This window comes from Xyrauchen texanus, chromosome 34, assembly GCF_025860055.1.
Source record: "Xyrauchen texanus isolate HMW12.3.18 chromosome 34, RBS_HiC_50CHRs, whole genome shotgun sequence".
NCBI classification, from domain to species: Eukaryota; Metazoa; Chordata; class Actinopteri; order Cypriniformes; family Catostomidae; genus Xyrauchen; species Xyrauchen texanus.
The window spans coordinates 7,879,951-7,903,862 of record NC_068309.1 but is presented as its reverse complement, the minus strand read 5'-3'; the positions used below and the strand labels follow the sequence as shown (position 1 = coordinate 7,903,862).

The window sequence follows — 23,912 nt, the reverse complement described above, 5'->3', positions numbered from 1 at the left end:
CCAACAAACTCCTACGTTCTGTTGCACATTGTCAGACGAAAAGAAAGCGGGATTGCATCTGATTTCTTCACTCTTAACATCTCTATCTGTGAGATTATGTTCTCTCTGCGCTCTCTGACAGCTGCAGCTGTCAATGAATTTCCAAGACTCTGGGACATTATGATGTTTTTAACAGGATTTGTCACCACTGGTCGTTTCTTTCAATGTCTTGTCTGTGTTGAGCGTTACCTGGCAGTTGTCCATCCTGTGATCTTTCTGAAGTTCAAGCCTTTGAGATATAGAGTTGCATGTTCCAGTGTTACCTGGATAGCGATTCTTATCTTTTGTTTGTATTGTTCTCTAATTGTATACCCCTGTTTTACCCGTCTATATACATGCTTGTATTTGTCACAGTTCATCCTCTTCCTCTGCATAAACCTGTTTTGCTGTTTGGCTGTTCTCAGAGCTCTGAAGCAGTCTGGACCAGGAGAGAGTGGGAGAGAGAGAGTGGAGGAAAATAACATGAAGAGAAGAGCATTTTATCTCATACTAATCAATGCTGTGACATTAGTAATCACTTATTTTCCAAGTTTAATTGTTGCATTACAGCAAATTCTGTCCTTAAAAACTGAAACAGTGCTCGGATCAATTAGTCTTTCTTGTTTTGTGCTGGCTGGGTTTGTGCAACCTCTTCTCTATATCTACAGGTTTAGAAAACCTGGTTGGTCTACCTAGTTGCTATAACTCTTTTAAATGTATAACCTGATTGCAGATAGACCTACAAAAGTATAGAGTGCAATAGTCAGGTTCCGGAAGTAAAATCCCATTCATTTTACCTATCGGGGAATAGATTTATAGTAATATTTTATTAAACTTTAAGACAGACCTACCATGAGCTCCACAGGTTTCGCAATCAATGGTATACGCTTCTGTTGAAGCCATCGGTCTGTGTTATTTCATCTTTATTTATAAAAGACAAAAATGTGTTTAACAGCTGAATCCCTTAGATTCTGATGGGAAATGATCCACACTGAATCGCAGTGAACAAAGTGCTCCAAAAGAGCTCTTCAGCGACTGCAAGCTCCCATGATGCACTGTTTACACAATCGAGAAGATCCCTACACTCTCAAACTACTTACGTATGATTACATGTGAATATCTTGCAATACAATTAAACTACATTATTTCTACACTTATAATCAACAACTTTAAATCAATGGCTTTTTACTTTCTCCTTTGTTTTTAAATATATTATGTAATTTGCCATGCTTCATGGGATTGTAATTAATTCTCTCATTAAAGACGTTAAATTCAAAGTCTTGTACATTTGTCTTTTTGTCTGATTTTAAAATATATTTTTCTTACATCAAAACTTGTAATGTTCACATTCAGAGCTTTTGGTTTGGTTCATGGCTTAAAACTATTCAAAAATTATTATTTATTTTTTAAATCGCTATGGAAAAATAAATAAGACAGGTGGTGGACAATGAATCTCATGCTGATTGTTTGTTTTTCTCTATAAAAATGTCCTGCAGTCTGATTTCCATATCAGACTGTCCCAGAAAGTTGTCAATGTTCTATGAATTATATTAGTATGCTGGGAATTTGTTTATATCTCATATACCTGCTGGATCAAAGAGAGATAATGATAACCAAATTCAGAATAATGCAAATACTTATTGAAGTAAACATATAGTCATGGCTTCTATCTTCAAGATATACTGTAGGTCAAGTAGTCAAAAGTGATCATTCCTAAAAATTACACTGGCTCATTTCTGCAACATGATTTGATTATTTTTTCATCAACTTCTCTTCAGGAAGGTCTCTACATGATAATTTTGCCAAATTTTGAGTGAATTGGACAAACAACCTTTAAGATAAGTTAACAAGATGAAGAAAAAAAAAGGTTTTCTAGAAAAAATCTGATGAAAAATCATGCTACCACTAGCTTTTTAATTAAGTACTAATTAGCTACATCACAATTCACGTACTAGAGTATAAATAAGAATTAGTGAGGTGTGTAAAAAGGCAGCACCCAAGCGATCCATTGATTGGACACCCCAACAGACAGGTTAGGGATCCGAAAGAGACCTTTATGATGAAAAGAGGCTCCAGCTGTCCTTGACTGTGTTTCAGAGACGAAGTTGTTTTGGACAAACCCTTGTTAAACAAAGTAACTTTTAGAGGTTATTCTTGACTTGATGTTCAGCACATGGAGGTGATGGGACAAAGGAAATTATGGTCCTCCATATTGTGAAGTGCATGTTTATATGTCAGCATTGTGCCTTCTGGTGTATACATACATTTATATGAAATGTATGAATGAAAGGGTTATTGAGAGCGATCTGACTATGTAAACTGTCAAATTAAACATGTTGTAGATTGTTAACTGAATTGTTTTCAATACAGATGTTACTCAGAAGGCCATCTGTATTATTTAATATCATATTTGCATATTACGTTGACGTGAAGCATTTGAAGCCTATATATGTGTGTAGCCTGTTACAGCTTTGAAATCAGTCTACAAAACAACACAGGGATTTTTGTAGATCCAGAGAGCCTTCACCCAGGTGACAAAATCATCTTATTAATTAATTTTCTTATTTTCACTGAATAATAAAATGATGTCACTGTGGTTATCATGCATAGTGTAAAAATACTGGGCTATAAAATGGGCCGAGCTCTATTTGTTTCATCGAACAGATGTAACGCTTGAAATCTAAAGGAAATACGTTAATAAATGATTCGTTTTTCCATATGAACAAAGGCTAATAATTTAAAAAACACATTGTGTATGGTTAATATAATTACATTTTTAATATACATTTAATTTTGGAAAGTGGATAGAAGACTGGAATATATTGAATAAATGCCTTCATGTCTTTCTTATATAGACTGGTTTTGACTGACTTTGTTCACATTGTAAATTGCCTGGTATATTTATGCTTATCTCTTCCCATAGATCACAGTTGCAATATTATTTCTTTATATGTTTTGCGAGCTTCTGAGCTGAGAAGATAAACATGAATAACTCTACAGTCGACTCCAACACACCTGTGGCATCCACAAACTCCACTATTGGATCTGCTGAGAAAATTAGCACCATAGAAATTTTTGTGTTCAGCATCAATTTCCTTTTTGGTATTCCTGCACACTCCTATGTTATATGGCTCATAGTCACTGGAAAAGGAAGTGGCATTTCATCAGAATTCTTGAACCTAAATCTATCTTTTTGTGAGTTTGGAAACTGTCTCAACTGTTTGTTTACTACTCTGGAAAATTGGTTTTCAAGTCGTGTGTCAGTTTCTCTGTTTGTACTTGGACTACTAATCACTGGCCGACCCTTGTTTCAGTGTCTGATCTGTGTTGAACGCTACCTGGCAGTGGTTCATCCTGTAAACTTTCTGAAGTTCAAACCTCTCAGATACAGATTGATGTGTTCCACTGCTGCCTGGATAATTACTCTTAGTTCCTGTTTGGTCTGCATGATCACATTAATGTTTTATAAAATTGCATATACATGGTTCTTCTCACTGCAATTCCTACTCTTCCTCGCCATTCAGTTGTTTTGCCTTTTGGCTGTTCTCAGAGCTCTGAAGCAGCCTAGACCAGGAAAGAGAGGGAGAGAGAGAGGCCAGGAAAACCACAAGAAGAGAAGAGCGTTTTATCTTATTCTGATAACTACTGTGGCACTGGTTATCTCATATCTGCCATTTAGTATCTGGGGATTCTTTAATAATCTGACCACGCAGAATATTCCGGAATTTTGGTGTTTCAGTTTTGTTTGTTTTATGCTGGTTGGTTTTTTACAGCCTGTACTTTATCTGCATCGATTTGGAAGACTTGCATGTCTCTGTTCTTCATAAAACATGCAGATGTGATTTATTTATGTATTCATTTATTTTTTACTTAAATTAATAATAAAAAAAAAAAAATATATATATATATATATATATATATATATATATATATATATATATATATATATATATATATGATTTCCCACCTTTTAACTTAGTGTTTAAGAACAAGTACTAAAAACTAAATGTTTTTCATTTCAGTTAATTCTGAGAAAATGTTTTATTTGTATTTTAAGAAGCCTCCTTTCCAAATGGTTACCAGTTAGAACAAAACAAAAGGGTTATTTTTAAATTGACAGTACTCTGCGCTAAGGGATGGGTGAAATATAAACTGCAGTGTTGCCAGATATATTAAGAGAAACAAGCAACCTGGATTGGAAAAACAAGCCTAAAATAAGCCACTTGTTACTCTTGTATGTGGATTAGCTGAGCATGTATTTGTAGTAATTATACATAGTTGTTAAAAAGGTTTTTATTCACAGAATGCAACATCTACAAAGGGCAGTTAGGCAAAGAAATGTGTGATGCAGACGTTTCCATCAGGATAAAAGGTCTTGATTATTTTTTTGGGACAAAATGAAGTGGTGTTTTTCAAAAATGACCTTTGGTTTCATGAACAAAATAATTTTCTAAAATGTTCGTTAGTTTTCAGTTTCCGTTTTCGTTCATTGAACCATTTTTAGTCCCTGTTTAAGAACACGTTATTGTTTTGTTCTGTTCTGCTATTCACTGTTCTGTTTATGTAGAATGGTCCACCACTAACTGGTGCATAAAATCCTTAATTATCTAATGTATTTATTAAGCCTAATCTCATCAGTCATGTTTTTATGTTATACTGTATATTCTAATAAAAGATTTTCTTTCATAAATTGTTTTTTTGTGATTTAATTTTTCTAGAATAAAATAATTTATATCTGACACTTTCCTTTTGTACATATACTGCATTTACTGAAACAACCCCTTGTCTGAATTAACTAGTGCCCGTTTGCAGTGTAATATTTTAGTGTTGTGCTTCCAAACACCCATTTAGTGTTTGTTCACTTGCCGGATCTTGATTTGTAATCAAGTCAATTCAGTCCGCGTTTGACGATGAACTCGGTTTGAAAAAATAGTGGTTACTGCGTTTACAACTTTAAGTCTATAGGCGCAGTCAAATTTGCCTTTACACTGGAAATCCTGCAGGCTAATTCATTTATCTCAATGGGAAGCCACACGATTGGGAAATTTGTGCGATGGACTACTGATGACAAAGAATTTCTCCTTGCGGATTTCACGTGAAGTTCAATTTTCGTCAACTTTGAAGCAAATTCACTGTATTGACGAATCAGAAGTTGCTTGGTTTGGCAGTGATCTCTGTATGTACAAAGCTGCACTGAATATTCACAATTCACAGAAAAGTAATACATACAATTCCAGTGGTTTAATCCATGTTTTCTGAAGTTGTCCAATTTATTTTCGGTGAGATCAGACAAAAATAGAAACCTTTTCTACAATACATTTCCTTCGCCATCATGATTTCAAACTTGATTACACTTTTTTGCCCCATCAAGCAATAGAAAGTGTAACCGAGCTTGAAATCATGATTGTGCCTAGAGACTGTAATGGTAAGATGTACAGTGAAACATTTGTTACATTTTGGTTTATTCTCACCCCAAACTGATTGCACAAATTCAGAAGACGTGTATTAAACCAGTGGTTCCCAACCCTGTTCCTTGAGGCCACGCAACACTATACATTTTGGATATCTCCCTAATCAAACACAACTGATTCAACTCATCAGCTTGTTAGTGGAGACTCCAAGACCTGAAAGGGAGATATACAAAATCTACAGTGTCGGGGGGCCTCCAAGAACAGGGTTGAGAACCACTTTATTAACCTGTTGATGTGCGCCCCCTTTTTGAGCACAAACCATGAAAATGACACTCCTGAACTTAAATGGTTGTATTTACCGGACCCTTTGGTGTATGTACACAGTTGTAGTATATTTTGAGCGTACAGAGTAAAATTAAGGCTCCGCCTCTGAAGACAACAAACAATCTGACTGCACTTCTTGGCTATTATGAATAAAACTACGCCTCATTTTTAAAAATAGACTTTGGAGACAGGCTTGTTTTGTTTATGAGACTGTAAAATATAATATAATATACAGTTTTACAAAATTAATGCTGCTCAGCTTGCATAGTTTGTTGAAGAACGATAACGAAAGGTAATTCTTTCAGGCGAGGTCTCATGTAAACTATGGAGAATATATATAAATATTTCTCAGATTTATCAGTTTTATGGACAAAAAGTGCTATTGGATGTTTTTCAATGAACAATGAAGGACAATTGATGCCAGTGTGGCGAACTGGATACATCTGGCGATCGTGATTTCATAACAAAGGTATGAAGTCCCGTTTTGATATTGCATGTTTTCATTTGTACTCCTGGCACAAATAACTAAATTGCTGTTTCTGGAGCATTGCTATCGTGAAACAGAGATCAGATATCAACGTTGAACCCTTAGACCTTTGAAAAGATGTATAATTTGTTAACATTAATTACAATTATTAAATTATATATTAATGTAAGCAGAGTGATGTCACCATAGGGTAATGTGTATCAACAGGTTAAACCCCTGGAGCCATATAGATTACTTTTCTGTCTGATCTCAAAGTGAAATCGGATATAGTAGATTTACTTTTCTTTTATCAAAATCGGAATTCATTGCCCGAAATTTCAAAACACTGCCCCAGTGGCCAAAGCAGTAAGTGTTGTAGGGCACATGGGCATGTGTGAACTCCATTTATGTCCAGGAGAGTTCACCAAAAGCAAGTAGTGAAGCAAGTTGTTTTCAACTTTACAGGACGTTGTACAATGAAGAGAAAAGCATATATTTATAGATTCTATCCCTAAATCCAAACCTTAGCTTAACCATTAGTGGAGTAAAAAAGTAATGTTAGAAGGCATAGTGAAACCACAGAATCATGCTGATCATTGATTATTCAAACATGTTTACTGCCTGGCTTTGAACCCTTCTCTTCCTCACAACTGATGCAATGTACTGCCAATTGTGCCAGGTGGAAATGGAAACACATTGAAACCACTGCAAACATGCCTGATAAGAATGCTGCATGTCAGTGCGTCAGCATACAGTCCGGTGAATATCCTAGAACTATCGGAAACATCATGCCAACTTCACATATGATCAAGTTGCACTTTTATGCTGGTTTAGGTGCTTTTTGGAAAAATGTGGTCTCCATTCACTTGTATCATTCATTGTATGGGACTACAGAGCTATTCTTCTAAATATATTAATTTGTGTTCTGCAGATGAAATAAAGTCATACACATCTGGAATGGCATGAGGGTGAGTTAATGAAGGGAGAACTATTCCTTTATGTTCAACATTTAATAAGGATGATCTAAGTAAATTATGCAGAATAATGGTGGAGTGGTTACAGACATACCGACTCTCTCTCTCTGATCCCCTGTCACGTGGAGCTCGTCAAAATAACAGCAGGAGTAACACCAGAACATGCACAATTGCAATATAGTGATTTAAGATGTGATTCATGGAGTAGATTTACCTTGTGAATATGTGTGATTGTATTTTTATCCCCTTGTTGCTTGCTGTAGAAAAGTCCATATACAGCTTCAGTGAGTAAAGCAGGGGTGGAACTAGGGGGTGGCCTTGGCCACCATGGACCAAAGCCTGGACACTCCATTGGCCATCTCATTTGCAATTGCTTTTATCTACTTAGTAGTGTGCTGTCTGACTGATCTCACTCTTACTCTGTTGAATTTGTAGGGCCTGTATAACCTGAAAAACCCAAGCTTTTAAAACTATTGTAAGTTTTCAGGCCAGTCTTTGTCAAGTGAACATCACATTATGTCTTCACAAACTTTACGTATCTTAGTATCATTTTGAGCATTGTGTTCATGACTCTAAATATTTGCATGTCACATATCAGGTGTTTGGTACAATATATGTAACCATGCTTATATATCCTGATGACAAACAGTCAGTGTAAAGAACACAGCATGGAAATTTATGTCTGGGGTGACTGAGCATTCTTTGTTCAGGTAACAAATCTTTTTTTTTTTCATGGCCCTAGGCCATGAAATTGAATTATAATATACATTTTAGAATTAGAAGAACTGTGTAATTGTATCATATTTAATAATTTACTATTAGTTAATAATATTGCTTACTTTTGTACTCATAATATAAACACTTCTCACTTTGTTTTAGTGATAAGCTATGATTATCTTAATCAATTTTCTTGAATATCTGTTGACTTGCAGTATGGTTCCCTCAGTGTCTCCTCCGTAGATCACAATTACACAAATCAATTTATTTTTTAGGGAGGCACTGATGAACGGCTGCACTGAAAACTTCACCTCACCTGAGGTTCATTCTTCCACTAACCTTACATCCAGGGCCGGCCCAAGCCTTTATGGGGCCCTAAGCAGAATTTGATTTGGGGGCCCCTCGGTGCCGCCAATATGATTGAATATTGTCAATGCTTGATTATTTGCACACTATAAATCTAACACACCCCTTATCAATTTTATTAGTTGTAGCTGTGTTGTTTACAACATACCAATGTCTGCCTGGCATGATTTTACCCTTCTACGGTTTTAAATGTAACATTAGCACACCTATATTTACCCAATCCTGTTGATCCTCTGTTACCAGTTTTGTGGACTTCCTAGAGAACAATTTGTAGCAGAAGCTGTAGACAGTATCATTTCTTTTTGAATAAGTGAGCAGCTCCACTTACATTTTTTCCCCATTAATTAACTTTCTGTAGGTGTAGTGGAAGCTTTGGCCATCAGGTTTTTCAGGGAATGTGAAGTTTTCCTTTATAGGCAGTGGGCCTCTGCTTACCAGATCAGTCATTTCTGAGTCAGACAGGATAGATGACCACATCAGTGGATGTACACTGGGAAGTGCTCCTCACATGCAGAGGATGGACCTGATGAAAGATGAAAATAATAATAAAAGCTAGCCATGTTAGATGTCATATTAGAAGATAATGCAACTGTCTGTCAAAAACAAAGGCATGGTTTATCCATATAAATATAATGATCTGGGATTGTTGAAAAATCATTATCAGCTGCAGCACAGGAACTTGGGGCAGGTGGTGTTGGTTGTGCCCCACGTCCAAAATATTTCAACAGTGCTCCTAGGGAAGTTTCGTAAGAGTACATTTTTTTGTATTTGACAAAATATGTTATTTTCTCAACACAAATTATTATATACTGCAGCAAGCCATCTGTACTCCTAAAACAACAACTCTTAATCTATAACTAGCTAATTGAGGCATAATGATATTGGAATATAATAGCAAAGACCCCAAAATGGTAGACTAATGTAAATAATGATAAGTTGTCAGTTATCAGTACAAAGTGTATGGAACAGAAGCTTATTTTTAATACAAAAATATATACCCAGGAAAATTATTTTTACACAGAAGACAAAAACTTTAATCTAAAACTTGCAAAGTAATATGTTTACACTAATAATATATTAAGACGTCAAGGCTATTTACGGATTATTAATCAAACTTTCCTAAAAAAGAAGATATGCTACATAGGCTATGTTAACTAACTAGCCAGCTAATGTTAGCTCATAACTTAGCCAGCTACTTAACATACCTTCATCATGCTGTTTTTTCTCTTCCTCTGTTTTCTTCTTTTTCCTTTTCTCTGTACCAGAGGATATGTCCTTTTTTGTGACATTGCTGTTTTGCTATCTGAATGTGCTTGCATCCTGCAGCCCGTTAACATAATATTGCATTTAATATTGCGTTTTTGCATAATTACCATTGTCCATTGACAGTATAATCACACAAACAAAAAAAACAAAACAAAAGTGCTCTTGGGGGCCCCCTGGTGGCCACCGGGGCCCTAAGCAGACGCTTAGTTCGCTTATGCCTTGGGCCGGCTCTGCTTACATCACAGGACATTTCACCATTTGAAGATCTCAAAATTGTTGTGATAAGCTGCAATCTACTGTTCAGTCTTTCTATTCACACATATGTTTTATGGCTTATTGCCACAGGAAAAGGAATTCCATCAGAGCTCTTCAACTTAAATCTCACAGTTTGTGAGATATTTATTTTTCACTGAATTGTTTGATTTATCTACTGTTGCAAAAGTTTCCACGCCTCCTGTTATTACAATGGCTTTTCCAAGGACTGGTCATTACTGGTCGCCCTAAGTTTCAGTGTCTGATCTGTGTTGAGCACTTTCTGGCAGTGGTTCATCCTGTACATTTTCTGAAGTTCAAACCTCTGAGATATAGAGTGATCTGATCCATTGCTATCTGGCTAATAACTGTTGGCGCCTGTTTGTTCTGCATGATAGCTATAGTGTATTATTTACTTTTCCTTTCTATTAGGTCTTCTTTCTGTATTATTGTTTCTTTTTATAGCTTTAGGTAAGTAAGCTTTACAATTAAAATGACATTTCCATATTTCTATGAACAAGTAAAAAGAATAACAATTACTATTATAATTATTATATTCTGATTATATTCAAGTAAGATATATTATTTAAATGGAAACAATTTACAATAAGGTTCCATTTGTAAAGGGATTAAAGAATAAAGGGGTTCATTAATGACTAATGAGTAATCTACAAATGCATTATAAATCAATTATATGCATTTATAACAACTTTATTAAAAAGGGTGACTTTCCTACGTTAATTGCCAAATAGTGAGCCAGTGTACACTCACATGTTATAAATGCATAATAAAGGTACTTATGAATACTTATTTTAATAAAAATGATGAAATGTCCTAATTCATGATTTAAAAATAGACTACTATACTGGATCAAAAGGTGTTTAGGAGTGGTGGTGGTGTAGTGGTCTAAACCACATAACTGGTAAACTGGTAATCAAAAGGTCGCTGGTTCGATCCCCACAGCCACCACCATTGTGTCCTTGAGCAAGGCACTTAACTCCAGGTTGCTCCAGGGGGATTGTCCCTGTAATAAGGGCTCTGTAAGTCGCTTTGGATAAAAGCATCTGCCAAATGCATAAATGTAAATGTAAATGTACTTTACTTGACTCCAAGTGGTGTTTTACCAACAGTTTTCTGCAAAAACACCTTTCAGGTCTTGATGCTATTCTATTCATTCGGATTCATTCTTGTTAATAAAAAAGCATTTCAATTTTCTAAAATTCTTCATTTTATAGGCTATTTCTGAACTATCATTTATTGTACCTTGGCATGCTTAGTAACCTCAAAAAGTGTACCTTAATATAAGTGAGTACCTGTATACCACTTATAAATGAGTTACCAACATTAGTACGCTATGAAAGTCTACCTTATTGTAAAGTGGACACTTTATTAATACGTTTCCAAAATTAGTAACCTATTAAAGTGAACATTAATATAAAGTGGACAATTAAGAAATATTTATACTGTATGTATACTATGTTTTAGACTATATTACATGGTATGTGTTAATATATGTAAACTATTAATGATGTAACACTAAAGATTTAGGCACTCATAAACAAATAACAAACAGGAGTTTGACTCTAATAAATATTTTTTGTTTATTTTAATTGTCTCCGGTACTGGGATATGCAATATTTATTTAGAAATTGATGCTAGTCATGATGGCTTAGGAGCAATTATGTCCCAAGAGGGGAAGGAGGGAAGAAGACTGATTGCATATATGCAAGTCGTGGGTTGAGACCATCTGAGCAATACATGGAGAATTATAGTGCTATGAAGTTAAAGCTGTTGGCACTGAAATGGGCAGTCACAGATCATGACTATTTGGTAGGTCACAAATGTACTGTTTACAGATAATACATTTCGTTATAGGCCAGGGCATCAAAATGCCAAAATGCAAAATGCCCCAAAGGGGCTAGCCCCTACTGATGGATGGTATGCAAACTTCCTTCAAGTATGGCAATTTCTTTATGCTTCAGTGGTGTTTACCTGCTCCTGTGTGACTGGTATTGCCTTTTGTGTGTATTTGTCAGGGAGTTCATAGAAGTTGTTACGATCCAAGCTGCTAATTGTAAGGCCTGTAAGTACAGTAGTATGCAACAGGATTCTTGTTTTCTTTCCACTAACCCAAAGTTTCTGTTTGAAAGGTTCAGTTCAAAACATTGATGAGCTTCCTGAATCTAAGAACACATACATGTGAATTACCTGGGATGAATTTGAAGTCTTCACTTGAACAAGGATGATTGGAAGTGGTGTAATTTGATTGCTACTGGCCACTGTATTGGAACTTGCCTTAAAGCAGACCAATACACTACTTACAAGTGATTTTCCTGACTGCAATTGGCTGTCTTCTGTTTGCATGTGTAAGACTGTTGGATGACTAAGCGCACATAATTTATGTCATCCTCTTCTTGCAGTTCTTGCTGAGATGTCCTTTGTTAAGGCAGTCAAAGCAGACACAATTTTCTTTCAAACATGAAATTTTGTCATCAGGAGATACTTGACTGAATTTGCTACATGCTTCTAGTCCATGATTTCCTTTACAGTATATACAAGACCATGTTACTGAGGGCAAACTTGGCAGATTACATGACTTTGGGATTGGTACTGCATTGTTGCTTTTTATGGTAGCAAAGCTACTTCTCTTGAAATTTGCAGTAGTTTTGGGCTTGGATTTTAAGACTTTTATTGGTTGTACTGTCCTTATTCATTACAACGTCATGCAAATCAACAAACAACGGATCTATGGCCATATTTGTATCTTTCAATAAACTTAACTAATTTCTGAAACTGAGGTCTTCTTCCTTTGTGCTTATAACACTCATAAGTAGTTTTCCTCCATCTTTCCTGTAGCATATATGAAAGCTTGGATACCACACACTTTGGACTTGTAGCATGGTTCATGTCTGACAATGCATCAATGTGTAACAACAGCCACACAAGAACAATGAAAATGAGTGTAGTGCGCTGCCTTAATGGTGACTTAATGGTCTTCCAGTTTAAAATAACTTCCTCATATGCACTTGAAATAAGTAAATCATTGTCATAGTGAGTTTTAAGAGCCTCTTGGCTTCTTGCAACCTTTTTGTGGTTCCATATGTTGACAACTTTTCACAAGATCTTGTGGTATTCCATCAGTGAACTTCTCTAAGAAAAGTAGTTTGTCACAATTGTTGCTTGTTCTATCTTTTATGCAGTGTTCAAAAGTTCTGATAAATGTCAGGTAATCTAGAGGGTCCCCTCTGAATACAGGAATTTCCTTTGAAGGCAAGACTGCAAGTTTCTGTTCCTTGACAAACATTTCAGTTATCTTGTTTTGGCACTGCATAATATTAAGCAGATCCTTCTCAATGCCTGCAGAATGCAACACCTTTGTGTGATATCTAGCCTTTGTGGCTTCTTGTATAGGTTGTGGCATTTTCTTTCAACAACAAATGCTTTTATGCCAACATTCACAACTTTAGCCTGTTGGGCCTCATGTGTTCAGCTAGGATACAAAGGTAGGCCTAGTAGTAGTATATATACATCCACATGCTAAAGTTGATGTGGTATTGGAAACAGTAAGAAATACCCTGGATAAACTGAATAATTTATCTCCAGATGCAACTACATTTACTTTGGGTGATTTTAACCATTGTATTGTGGATAAATATTTAAAGGGCTATCACCAATATGTTACATGCGCTACTCGTGCTGATAACATTTTGGACAGATGTTATGGCCTGATTCTGGGAGCTTACAGGTCTCTGTCTTTACCTCCTCTTGGTTCAGCTGATCTCAATATATGTTTGCTGTCTTCTGTGTATACTCCCAATATAAGGCAAGTGAAGAGAGAAGTATGGTATGTTAAAGAGTGGAACCTCTTTAAAAAAAACTTATTAGTCAGTTTAATTTTAATCATGGTTTAGTGTCATGGATTATGAACTTTTTAACAGCAACAAAGGGTTAGGGTTAATTGGGTATTATCGGATACTTTAAACGCTTCTATAGGGTTTCACCACAAGGTTGTGTACTTTCTCCATTTTTTTTTTTATTATACACTAATACACAATTTTATCTTTTGGTGAAATAGTATGAAACTAGACTTGAATGTATCAAAGACTAAAGAGATGGTTATCAATTTTAGTAGGAAAACACTTTATCACTTTATCCTGTGGTTAATAATGGTACTGTAGTATAGAGGCAGAGGCGTTTGGATCCATTTGCAGTAGTTTATTCACACATGCGATCAAACAGAGAGAAGCAGACATAAACAGAAACAGGCTCTGATAAAGGGACAATCCAGTACTCGTAATCAGACACAGGCAAGGGTCAGGGCAGGCAGAAAAGGTTCACAGAGTCTAGAGTCCAGGCAGAGATCTAAGGTCCAGATAATAACGGGAAACAGGGAATAACGCTTGGTAATGTCTGCAGAGTAAAACAACACTTCGCAAAGTAACAATGAAAGGGACAGTCCAGATATAGGGGAGATAATGATGAACAGGTGACGGTGATGAGGATAATCAGATAAACCAGGCAGGGATGGAGATAGATAATGAACAGAGGGAAAGATGGGAAGTGCAGTTCTAAAATTCCGGAGAGAGGGACCGGATGAAACCAGAGGGAGGCGTAGCTGAGCGCTCCGTGACAGGTACACAGGTGAATGTAGTAGAGGAATACAAGAATTTAGGGACAATTTTTGATAACATGTTGAAGTTTGATAAAAAATACTTGCCTTTATTAAAAAAATCACACCAAAGATTGTTTGTGTTGAGGAAGCTTAATTCCTTTGATGTACAGAGACCCATTCTTAGGTCTTTTTTATATTGCATTTGTTGAAAGTATTCTGTCTTTTTCTTTCATATGTTGTTTTCTTCATTGTCTATGAAGAACAAAAATTATCTGCAAGATATTTTAAACATGTGCTCAGAAATTATGGGTGTTTCTTTACGTAATCTTACATTTTATTATGAACAGCAAGTGTGGTAAGGGTGCATACACCTGAGCCAAATTATGACTAACACCTGTCTCTAATTGTAGTGAGATTGGGGAGAGCGGCATAAAAGGACCAGGCCAGCGCCAGATCGAGAGAGAGAGTGAGAGACTGGGTCGAGAACTTAAATGTGAAGCTGATGAGTTTTTGTGAAGCTGTAAACCCCAGAAGTGGTCAATTAAAAGTTCCCTACCTGTGTTTGAAGAATCCAGTTCCTGATGTCCTTCATTGTTACAGTCTCCCATCGAAATACTGGCCAAGCTCAACCCTGCTTAGCTATAGTGGGAAATGAGGCAAGAGCTGCAGGGTGATATAGCTGCTGGATAACAACTCCTGATTGGTTAAGGAAGAGGTGTGTCAGGAACCAGACATATCAACCTGCACCACATAGAGTTCCTAACTGCACTAATAGGATATTTCATTTAAGACAACTCTCGAGTAGATCTAGCCGCCAGGTGGATATTAGACACGTGAAGCTAGTAGTGTAGCCCTATTGTGTGCACTAATAATGTGCCCCCAAATATTTTTTATATCAATGTTAGGTTTAAATCTAATGACCTAAAGAGTATGTGTAATACATAATATACACTACTTGACCTAATTACCAGTGTGTGCAAGGCTTTTTTTAATAACAAATGTATTTAAAGGCACTGAATGTAAGCAGACTGGAGCCTGCCGATATCCCGGTTCTGACATTTAGCTACTGCTGGCCCCTGAGCTTTAACATGAAGAGTCGAGGCTCGTAAGTTTTGAGCATCCAAGATTTCACTGCAACTAGGTCTGATGTACTGTAACGATCGAAAGCTGCAGAAGACCAATGTCCCATTTGCTTTAAGGTGTCTGTACAAACTCTGGCCGCTGCAGTGGTGGCTGAACCAATCCTGACAGAGTGGCTGGTTTATGCTTGAGTGTCTAGTCCTGTGAGTACGCAGAGCTGCTTAAACTTGGAGGCAAACCACGAACTAGTCATTGGCTTCCCATCAGCCATAAGGAAGAGAGAGTTCCATGCTCACAGGTATCGGGACATGGCAGTGAGAGGACAAAAAAAACTGTATTAGTTTGGGCTATGGTAATGTGTGTATCTATGTAAAAACCCTTAAAAAAAAGCTGAGGAAAACACACTCTAGAAGATAATTAGTGTATATATCGTAAACCCCAGATCTTAAAAGTTGCAACATCTTGTGTAATAACGATAGAGTGAGAGGTAAGCGTTTATCTTTGCCTTTTGGGGATGCTTTCTTTAGACCATTCAGGAGCAGCTGGATAGAGGGATGGCCAAGAAGACTAATCATGTTAGGGTCCTTCAGTCGCAGGTGAAATTGAATGCCTGCTATAGTGGCTTTAAAAGAATATGGTTGTAATTGATGAGATTTAAAGCAGTGTGCTATGAAAGCACATACGATGGACATATTCAACAGAGGAACAGAGAAACCAGCACAGAGAGAAAGAAAATAAGCCATCCCCAACCTCATGTATTTAGCAGTGGAAGACATTTATGAGGAGAAAATGTCTTGAAGGGTGGGCATCTTAGGCTGGTAGGCAGGGATTCTGGGCATAGAGCATGGAATTTCTGAAATTGAAAACGAGAAAGATGTCAGTGAGCCTATTGTTTAAATCTGGAAGTTTTTAATATGCAAGTCCAGCTGAGTCAACTAACTAAGCAGTTAATAGAGGGAATAGAGGAGCGACCTTTGTTAATGATATGTACTACCACTTGGTTATCTCATAAGAAGGTTATACATTTTCTTCGACATTCTTAGCCCCATTGAAGGCATGCAATGATGATGGGGTAGATTTCAAAAAGTGCAACAGATTTGGCCTCATGCGGAAGAGAAAGTATTTCGGCTGGCCAATTCTCTGCAAACCACTTGTTACCAAAGGACCCACCAAAGCCAATGGAAAGAGCAGCATCGGTGTAGATTCAAATGGATTTTGAAGGCATATGTGATATAAACTTTCCCTAGCCAGGCACCTTACTATGGGCTGAAATATGTGCCACCAGAAACTGAATTTGAACCATTTATATTTGAATTTGAATGGCTAAACTTGAATAATTGCATTGAAAAACTGAATTTGAATCACATAATTTGAAATTGTATTGTTTAATTAAAATTGAATTTATTCAAAAACTGAATCTGAATTGTATCATTTGAAATTGAATTTATTCGTTTGGAACTGAAGTCCAATAAAATTTGATCCTCACTGAAAATTAAACTCTCTATATATCTTCACATTCACTTCTCACAATTCAGATTCAGTTCTCAAATTCAATTTCAAGTTACTGAGACAGACATCCGGGTAGTTGGAGGATGAAGGAAGAGCAATCGAGCGCAGATCGATAGATAGTGTTCATTGGCGCACAGGACTCCTCTTGGGCCAATCAGCACCAATGTTTTGGGGCACAGTACGTTACCCGCCATGAAACTATGGAATTACGATTGTGTCAATAATAATGAATGTAACTTTATAAAACTGAATGTAACTTTATAAAACTGAACGTAACTTTTTCAGAAACTATCAAAAATATTCCATTACAAAAGAAGAAAAACACAATTAAAATGAAAAAAAAAATGAACTCAGTCGCACGAATTTAACAGGCTCTTCAAATATACTTCATTTTTTGTTAATGTTTTTCAAAGATTCGTTTTCGCAAATCGTGGATTCTGAATACATTGCCACAGATTTCGCTTACGCTTCGCAGTTTTTCGTTTGTTGTTTTGAGACAAACCTCTCGTGGGGGTGGGCTTAACAGTGATCTACTCTGATTGGATAGTGAGCTTTTGATGGACAGGTGCTCTCTGACACGGATGTACAGACGTCACTCAGTGGCGCGCATATTGGAAAGCTCTAGCGGTGATTTGTAGTTATGCAATACGTCGTGCTTTGTTGTATTACTTACTAACAATATGTAAATAACATTTGACCTATAATGATATAATTTAATATTATATGAGACCTTCGATCTTCTAATAATCGTCTTCGATCAGTCTGTAAAGATGAGCTCTCAGGAGAGACACGGAGCGGCATCATCTTCCTCCTCCTCTTGTCCTTCAAGGCAGCTTGAAGTAAGTTCGTGTTACTGAAGTAACCAATAACATCGATAAAAGTTTTATTCATGTAACGTTACAGTGTGCAACAGTTCTGGCTTTATTTTGCAAATTTATTGTTGTATTGTAAATGCATGCTAAATAAAATGTTGCTGTTTTGTCATTGTCATTGTCATGACTGCAAAACTGAAACCTGGCCATATCTTGGTCCACTGTTTGACTCTGCCCCGACTGCTGAACGGACTGCTGCTGACCCTGCCTTGTGCTGGTATTCCCGAGCGACTGGTTAAGAATTTCAAGGATGTTATGTACAGCTGCAGATGCAGCATCTGCACCAAGATTTCTGCCTTGCTGTAGAATAAAGACCAGTTTGATATCTGCACTGTCTGCATTGACACGTCCTTGAATATAATAACTGTGCAAAAGAGCAAACAATCAAACTACATAACATCATGACATGACATCAGTGCATTGCAAACTTGTGAATGACAATAAAAAATTATTAAAAAATATATAAAAATATGATATTTTATATGTGTTTATCAAAACATTGTGAATAAATATAATAAAATATATGCAATATTCCACCACTGTGTTGAAATTTAGAGTGTTTTCTGTAAAATTAGACAATTTCTATCCATTTACTCCAATGTATGTGGGCAGGACGCTCTTTTAAATTCAGATATGCCTAATTCTCTAAAAAATTCAAAATATCCTGCAGAGCTGAATGGTTAAACAATAAATTTGCAAAATAAAGCCAGAACTGTTGCACACTGTAACGTTACATGAATAAAGCTTTTATCGATGTTATTGGTTACTTCAGTAACACGAACTTACTTCAAGCTGCCTTGAAGGACAAGAGGAGGAGGAGTGGAGCATTTGTTTAATAAGCAAGGTCTTTTATTCAGATATTCAGAATTTCTTTCTGAATACCAAATACCAGTAACCCCAAAAGAATTTGCTACAGTAATGGGTGCTATTCCCTCTGGTTTATGTATGCTTTTTAAAAACCGTAATTACTTCACACCAGTATCTACTGCATCCTTTCCTAAACCTTGTGATACTTCTGTTGGTCAAATCTGTTTTTCAGAGTCGAAAGCTAAAAACTATAAGATCTTTATTTCTTTAGGATTTGATTTCTGTTCCACCTGTTATTTCCTTTTGGAATAATTTGTTTGGTAACCTTAATTGGAAAAAAATCTGGTCTTTACAGCAGAAATTCATTCTCACAAATAAAGTGAAAGAAATGTCCTTTAAGTTGATACACAGGTTCTATCCTGTTAAGACATTTATACAAAGATTTAAATCTGACATTGAGCTAACATGCTCTTTTTGTGTGAATTCTGATGAAACAGTGGTTCATTTATTTTGGTCGTGTCATTACACTCAGAAACTCTGGAATGATATTGATGTTTTTATCAAGTGTAAGATTTTGCCAGGCTTCTCAATACATATGAGAAACATTATATTTGGGTATTTTGATTCAGACCCCACAAACGAAAATGTCTGTTTTGTTATTAATTTAATTATTTTCCTAAGCAAATTCTATATTCACAAATACAAATTTTTAAACTGTAAACCTATCTTCTCTGTCTTCTTAAAAGAAATAGAAAATTATCTAAATTTGATTTCAGTATCTACTAATAGGAAAGCCATATCTGCACTGCATTTGATCTCTTCATGTGAACATTTTTGTGTGATGTAATGGCCCTACCTCTTCTTTTATTGTTATATACTTTATTATTATTATCTTTTTTATTATTATTATTTTTTTTTTCTATTTATTTTTGTCTTTATTGTTTTGGTTGATATTATGTGATGTACATATGCTTTCTCTTTTGTATGTTCCTGTTCTTTGCATTAAACATTTAAAAAAAAAAAAAAATAAATAAAAACAAGAGGAGGAGGAAGATGATGCCGCTCCGTGTCTCTCCTGAGAGCTCATCTTTACAGACTGATCGAAGGTCTCATATAATATTAAATTATATCATTATAGGTCAAATATTATTTACATATTGTTAGTAAGTAATACAACAAAGCACGACGTATTGCATAACTACAAATCACCGCGAGAGCTTTCCAATATGCGCGCCACTGAGTGACCTCTGTACATCCGGGTTAGAGAGCACCTGTCCATCAAAAGCTCACTATCCAATCAGAGTAGATCACTGTTAAGCCCACCCCCACGAGAGGTTTGTCTCAAAACAGCAAACGAAAAACTGCGAAGCATAAGCAAAATCTGTGGCAATGTATTCAGAATCCACGATTTGCGAAAACGAATCTTTGAAAAACATTAACAAAAAATGAAGCATATTTGAAGAGCCTGTTAAATTCGTGCGACTGAGTTCATTTTTTTCATTTTAATTGTGTTTTTCTTCTTTTGTAATGGAATATTTTTGATAGTTTCTGAAAAAGTTACGTTCAGTTTTATAAAGTTACGTTCAGTTTTATAAAGTTACATTCATTATTATTGACACAATCGTAATTCCATAGTTTCATGGCGGGTAACGTACTGTGCTCCAAAACATTGGTGCTGATTGGCCCAAGAGGAGTCCTGTGCGCCAATGAACACTATCTATCGATCTGCGCTCGATTGCTCTTCCTTCATCCTCCAACTACCCGGATGTCTGTCTCAGTAACTTGAAATTGAATTTGAGAACTGAATCTGAATTGTGAGAAGTGAATGTGAAGATATATAGAGAGTTTAATTTTCAGTGAGGATCAAATTTTATTGGACTTCAGTTCCAAACGAATAAATTCAATTTCAAATGATACAATTCAGATTCAGTTTTTGAATAAATTCAATTTTAATTAAACAATACAATTTCAAATTATGTGATTCAAATTCAGTTTTTCAATGCAATTATTCAAGTTTAGCCATTCAAATTCAAATATAAATGGTTCAAATTCAGTTTCTGGTGGCACATATTTCAGCCCATACCTTTGCTTGCAGTATTAATACATTGAATTACGTGGTCTACTGAAGTGTAGGATTGGGAAATATATTAGAGGGAATGATACTGTTAATACTGGTAAACGGACTGTTATGCGGAGCAGAAAGATCAATAATGAGGCATTTTTTACCTGAATATTTCCTGGTAACAAGACCTATAGGATTAATGTGAAATATAGAGAACAGAAAATGGGCATAGGGGCTGATTAAATAGCCTTTTTTAACCTCTTTGGAATAGGCTGTCAAATACCTTTGGCTCTTTCAGTGCTAACAAAATATATATATATATGAATACATAATTTTTTTTATATGCGAGTTGAGGAAGGGATGAAACTAAGACCAGCTAGAATACCTTGTAGGAGACAAGTAATTAAGACATTTATGAAACAGCGATTAGGATGCTTGGATATATTTTTTTAAACTTCTTGCATGTTGATTGGAGTGGAAGGATGTTTATTCATTTTCTTGTTGGTTCGGGCTTGCTCTTGTGGTGATAAACAGATCTAGGGTGACTGTCGCCGCATAAGCTACAACAATGCACAAATTTGCATCTAATGTAAGGACAAAGAGACTAATTGAACTGAATACAAACTGGAGTATAACTATCTGCAGGGTTCGTCTTTCCTGTAGGGTGAGAGAAAACCCTAGATCTAGGTTCAGAAATGGAGGACGATGCTATGGAATCCTGTGTTGATTGAAATGCTGTTCTGAGGCACAGTTTAGCAGAGTGAGCAAATGATCCACAGACAGAGCAGGAAATAGCTTGATGACCTGTGAAGTGCCTACTGATGAGCTCTAGATCAAGCACAGACCAATCCAGCTTCAAATTAAAACGTTGAATATAGAGAGTGGCTTTGGCTGAAAAAGACTTGTGATATTCATAGAAAAGAGAACCGCTATTAGTGAGGGCCAAATCTGAAATAATAGCCAGTTCTAAAAGTAGGTATCCAGTTCAACACGTCTCTCAGGAAATATCTCACATATAGTGCACTCCTAAGGCAAAATTTAATTTGGCTAAGGTTAGACTTTTAGAGAGCCTGGAGTCACACTCTTTCAAGACAATAGACACATCACCACAGTCCACTATATGCTTGTCCACCATTCCAGAAGCACAGATTAAGATTTTAACAAGATTAAAATCTTTACCTGCTAGTATTTGTCTGCAGAGGCTTGATGGAATTGCTGAAGCTGCTGGAGGGATGAAAGGTGTGACGCTGACAGAAGCCGGGAGAGCTGAAGCCATGGAAAAGCACTGAGTGATGTCGTGTCACGGGAGCCAGATGGGGAGGCTGGCGTGGTTACATGGCATGCCAAGGAGGTCGCTTGGGAATTTTCGAGCTGCACTATCCTACAACCACTAGCAAAAATTGGTCAGACCTGTCGATTGTGTGGCACTGTGTTTAGAGCTCTGGGCTTCAGTTCAAACCTCAATCCTGAATATGTGGTTACATCCTTGGCTTAAAGGATTATTGAAGTGCATGTGAAATGATCCACTTTTGTTTTTTTGGTTTGATTTCTTTTTCGTTTATGTTGTATTTTATGTAAATCGATATGAGGTATCTGTTTTCAGTATTTTGAATTAGATTTTTTTTTATTTTAGAAAGCAGTGGTTATTATTTTGGGCTGTGGAAGGATTCTCATGACACCTGTTGCATTCATCTCAGCTGACCCTGACAGTAGTGGAAAGTTGGCATTGATGCTGTAGATTTATGTTACTGCAAATGATTGTGCTTTTTTCAAACAATCTTACTTAGACTTCACACTGCATTTTAAAGTCATTATTTTGGTCTACATTAATCCAGAGTCATCTTCAAAGTTTACATTTGTGAGATACTAAAATGTGCTGGAAACAGAAGTGTAATCTGATTTAGTATATCACAACAATTTCCCTCTATTCCAATGTTTGGCCCAGTGTATCAGTGGCCTTGTTTCAGGAAGTATTTTTCCTCAGGGATTTCAAAAGAATTCTACTTAAAGAAGCATTGCAAATGATGTAATCAAGTCAAACAATGGTACAATATAAAACTATTGACTAAGAACTGTAAGTATAAAATACTAATTTAAAATTCAATTAAATGTCCTTATAGAGATGAATGACAATGATAATGGTTGAAGACTTTTTTCTTTATAGATCTGCCGTCTCATTCTACAAGAACACTGTCTTTAAAAGCAAATATGATGTCATTTGATGTATTTGCATACAGTAACAGATAAAAAGTGCAAGTTGCATCATGCTTTTAACACATTAATGAAGGCGGAGTATCTATCTTTAAAAAATATTGTGATATAACTCTTTGAAATTACAAGAATCATACAATCTTTGTAGACTACAGGGCAGGTAATGAATTAATGCTGCTTGTTTAGGCCACATAATTATTAGGTTTTTTTTCATGCATGTTTAAATTCATATTGTTCATATTGCATTTCAGAGTCACTTAATAATATGTATCCAGTGTTGTTTAGAGAAGCATTTTGAAAATGTTATGGCTAGATGCCAGTATTTAATTATTATGAGTAGCTTTGTTTAGGTTTCCTCTGTACATTCCCAGAATATTCTGGTGGACTAACACTACATTTTATCTTTAATCCAGAGATTCCAGTTGCATCGCATCCTCATTTCTATCATTCAATTCCATTTCCATATTTTGATTCCAGACAGTGATGAACATCTCCAGTGAGATCTACCCCACTGATAAATCAAATTCGTCAGAATACTTCATTTTCAATGGTACTGATGTGGCAACTGACTTTGACATGTATTCAGTGGAACATATCATCAGCATTCTGCTGAGTTTTCCTACCAACGCCTATGTATTTTGGCTTATTGTAACAGGAACAGGGAATGGACTTGCAGCAGAGTTCTTCAGTCTCAACCTCTCTGTCTGCGAGCTCATCTTATGTGTGAAATCTCTCTTGATTTTTCTAACCTATGAATTTCATATTCTCTGGAAAGCTGTGATTTTTCTAGATGCACTAGGCATCACTGGTCGTCCTCTGTTTCAGTGTCTGATCTGTGTTGAGCGTTATCTGGCAGTGGTTTATCCTGTAACCTTTCTGAAGTACAAACCCCTCAGATACAAAGTGATGTGTTGTGTTATTCTCTGGGTGGCGAGTTTTGGCTCTGCTGTATTCAATACAATTTC

At 36.1% G+C, this 23,912-nt stretch overlaps 1 protein-coding gene across 1 annotated transcript; it reads left to right on the top strand.

Annotated features, from left to right (window-relative positions):
* The first annotated feature begins 3,002 nt into the window (after nt 1–3,002).
* Nucleotides 3,003–3,845, top strand: LOC127627352 (C-C chemokine receptor type 8-like). Its single transcript, XM_052103697.1, has one exon. The coding sequence runs from the start codon at nt 3,003–3,005 to the stop codon at nt 3,843–3,845; it is 843 nt and encodes a 280-aa protein (XP_051959657.1).
* The last annotated feature ends 20,067 nt before the right edge of the window (nt 3,846–23,912 follow it).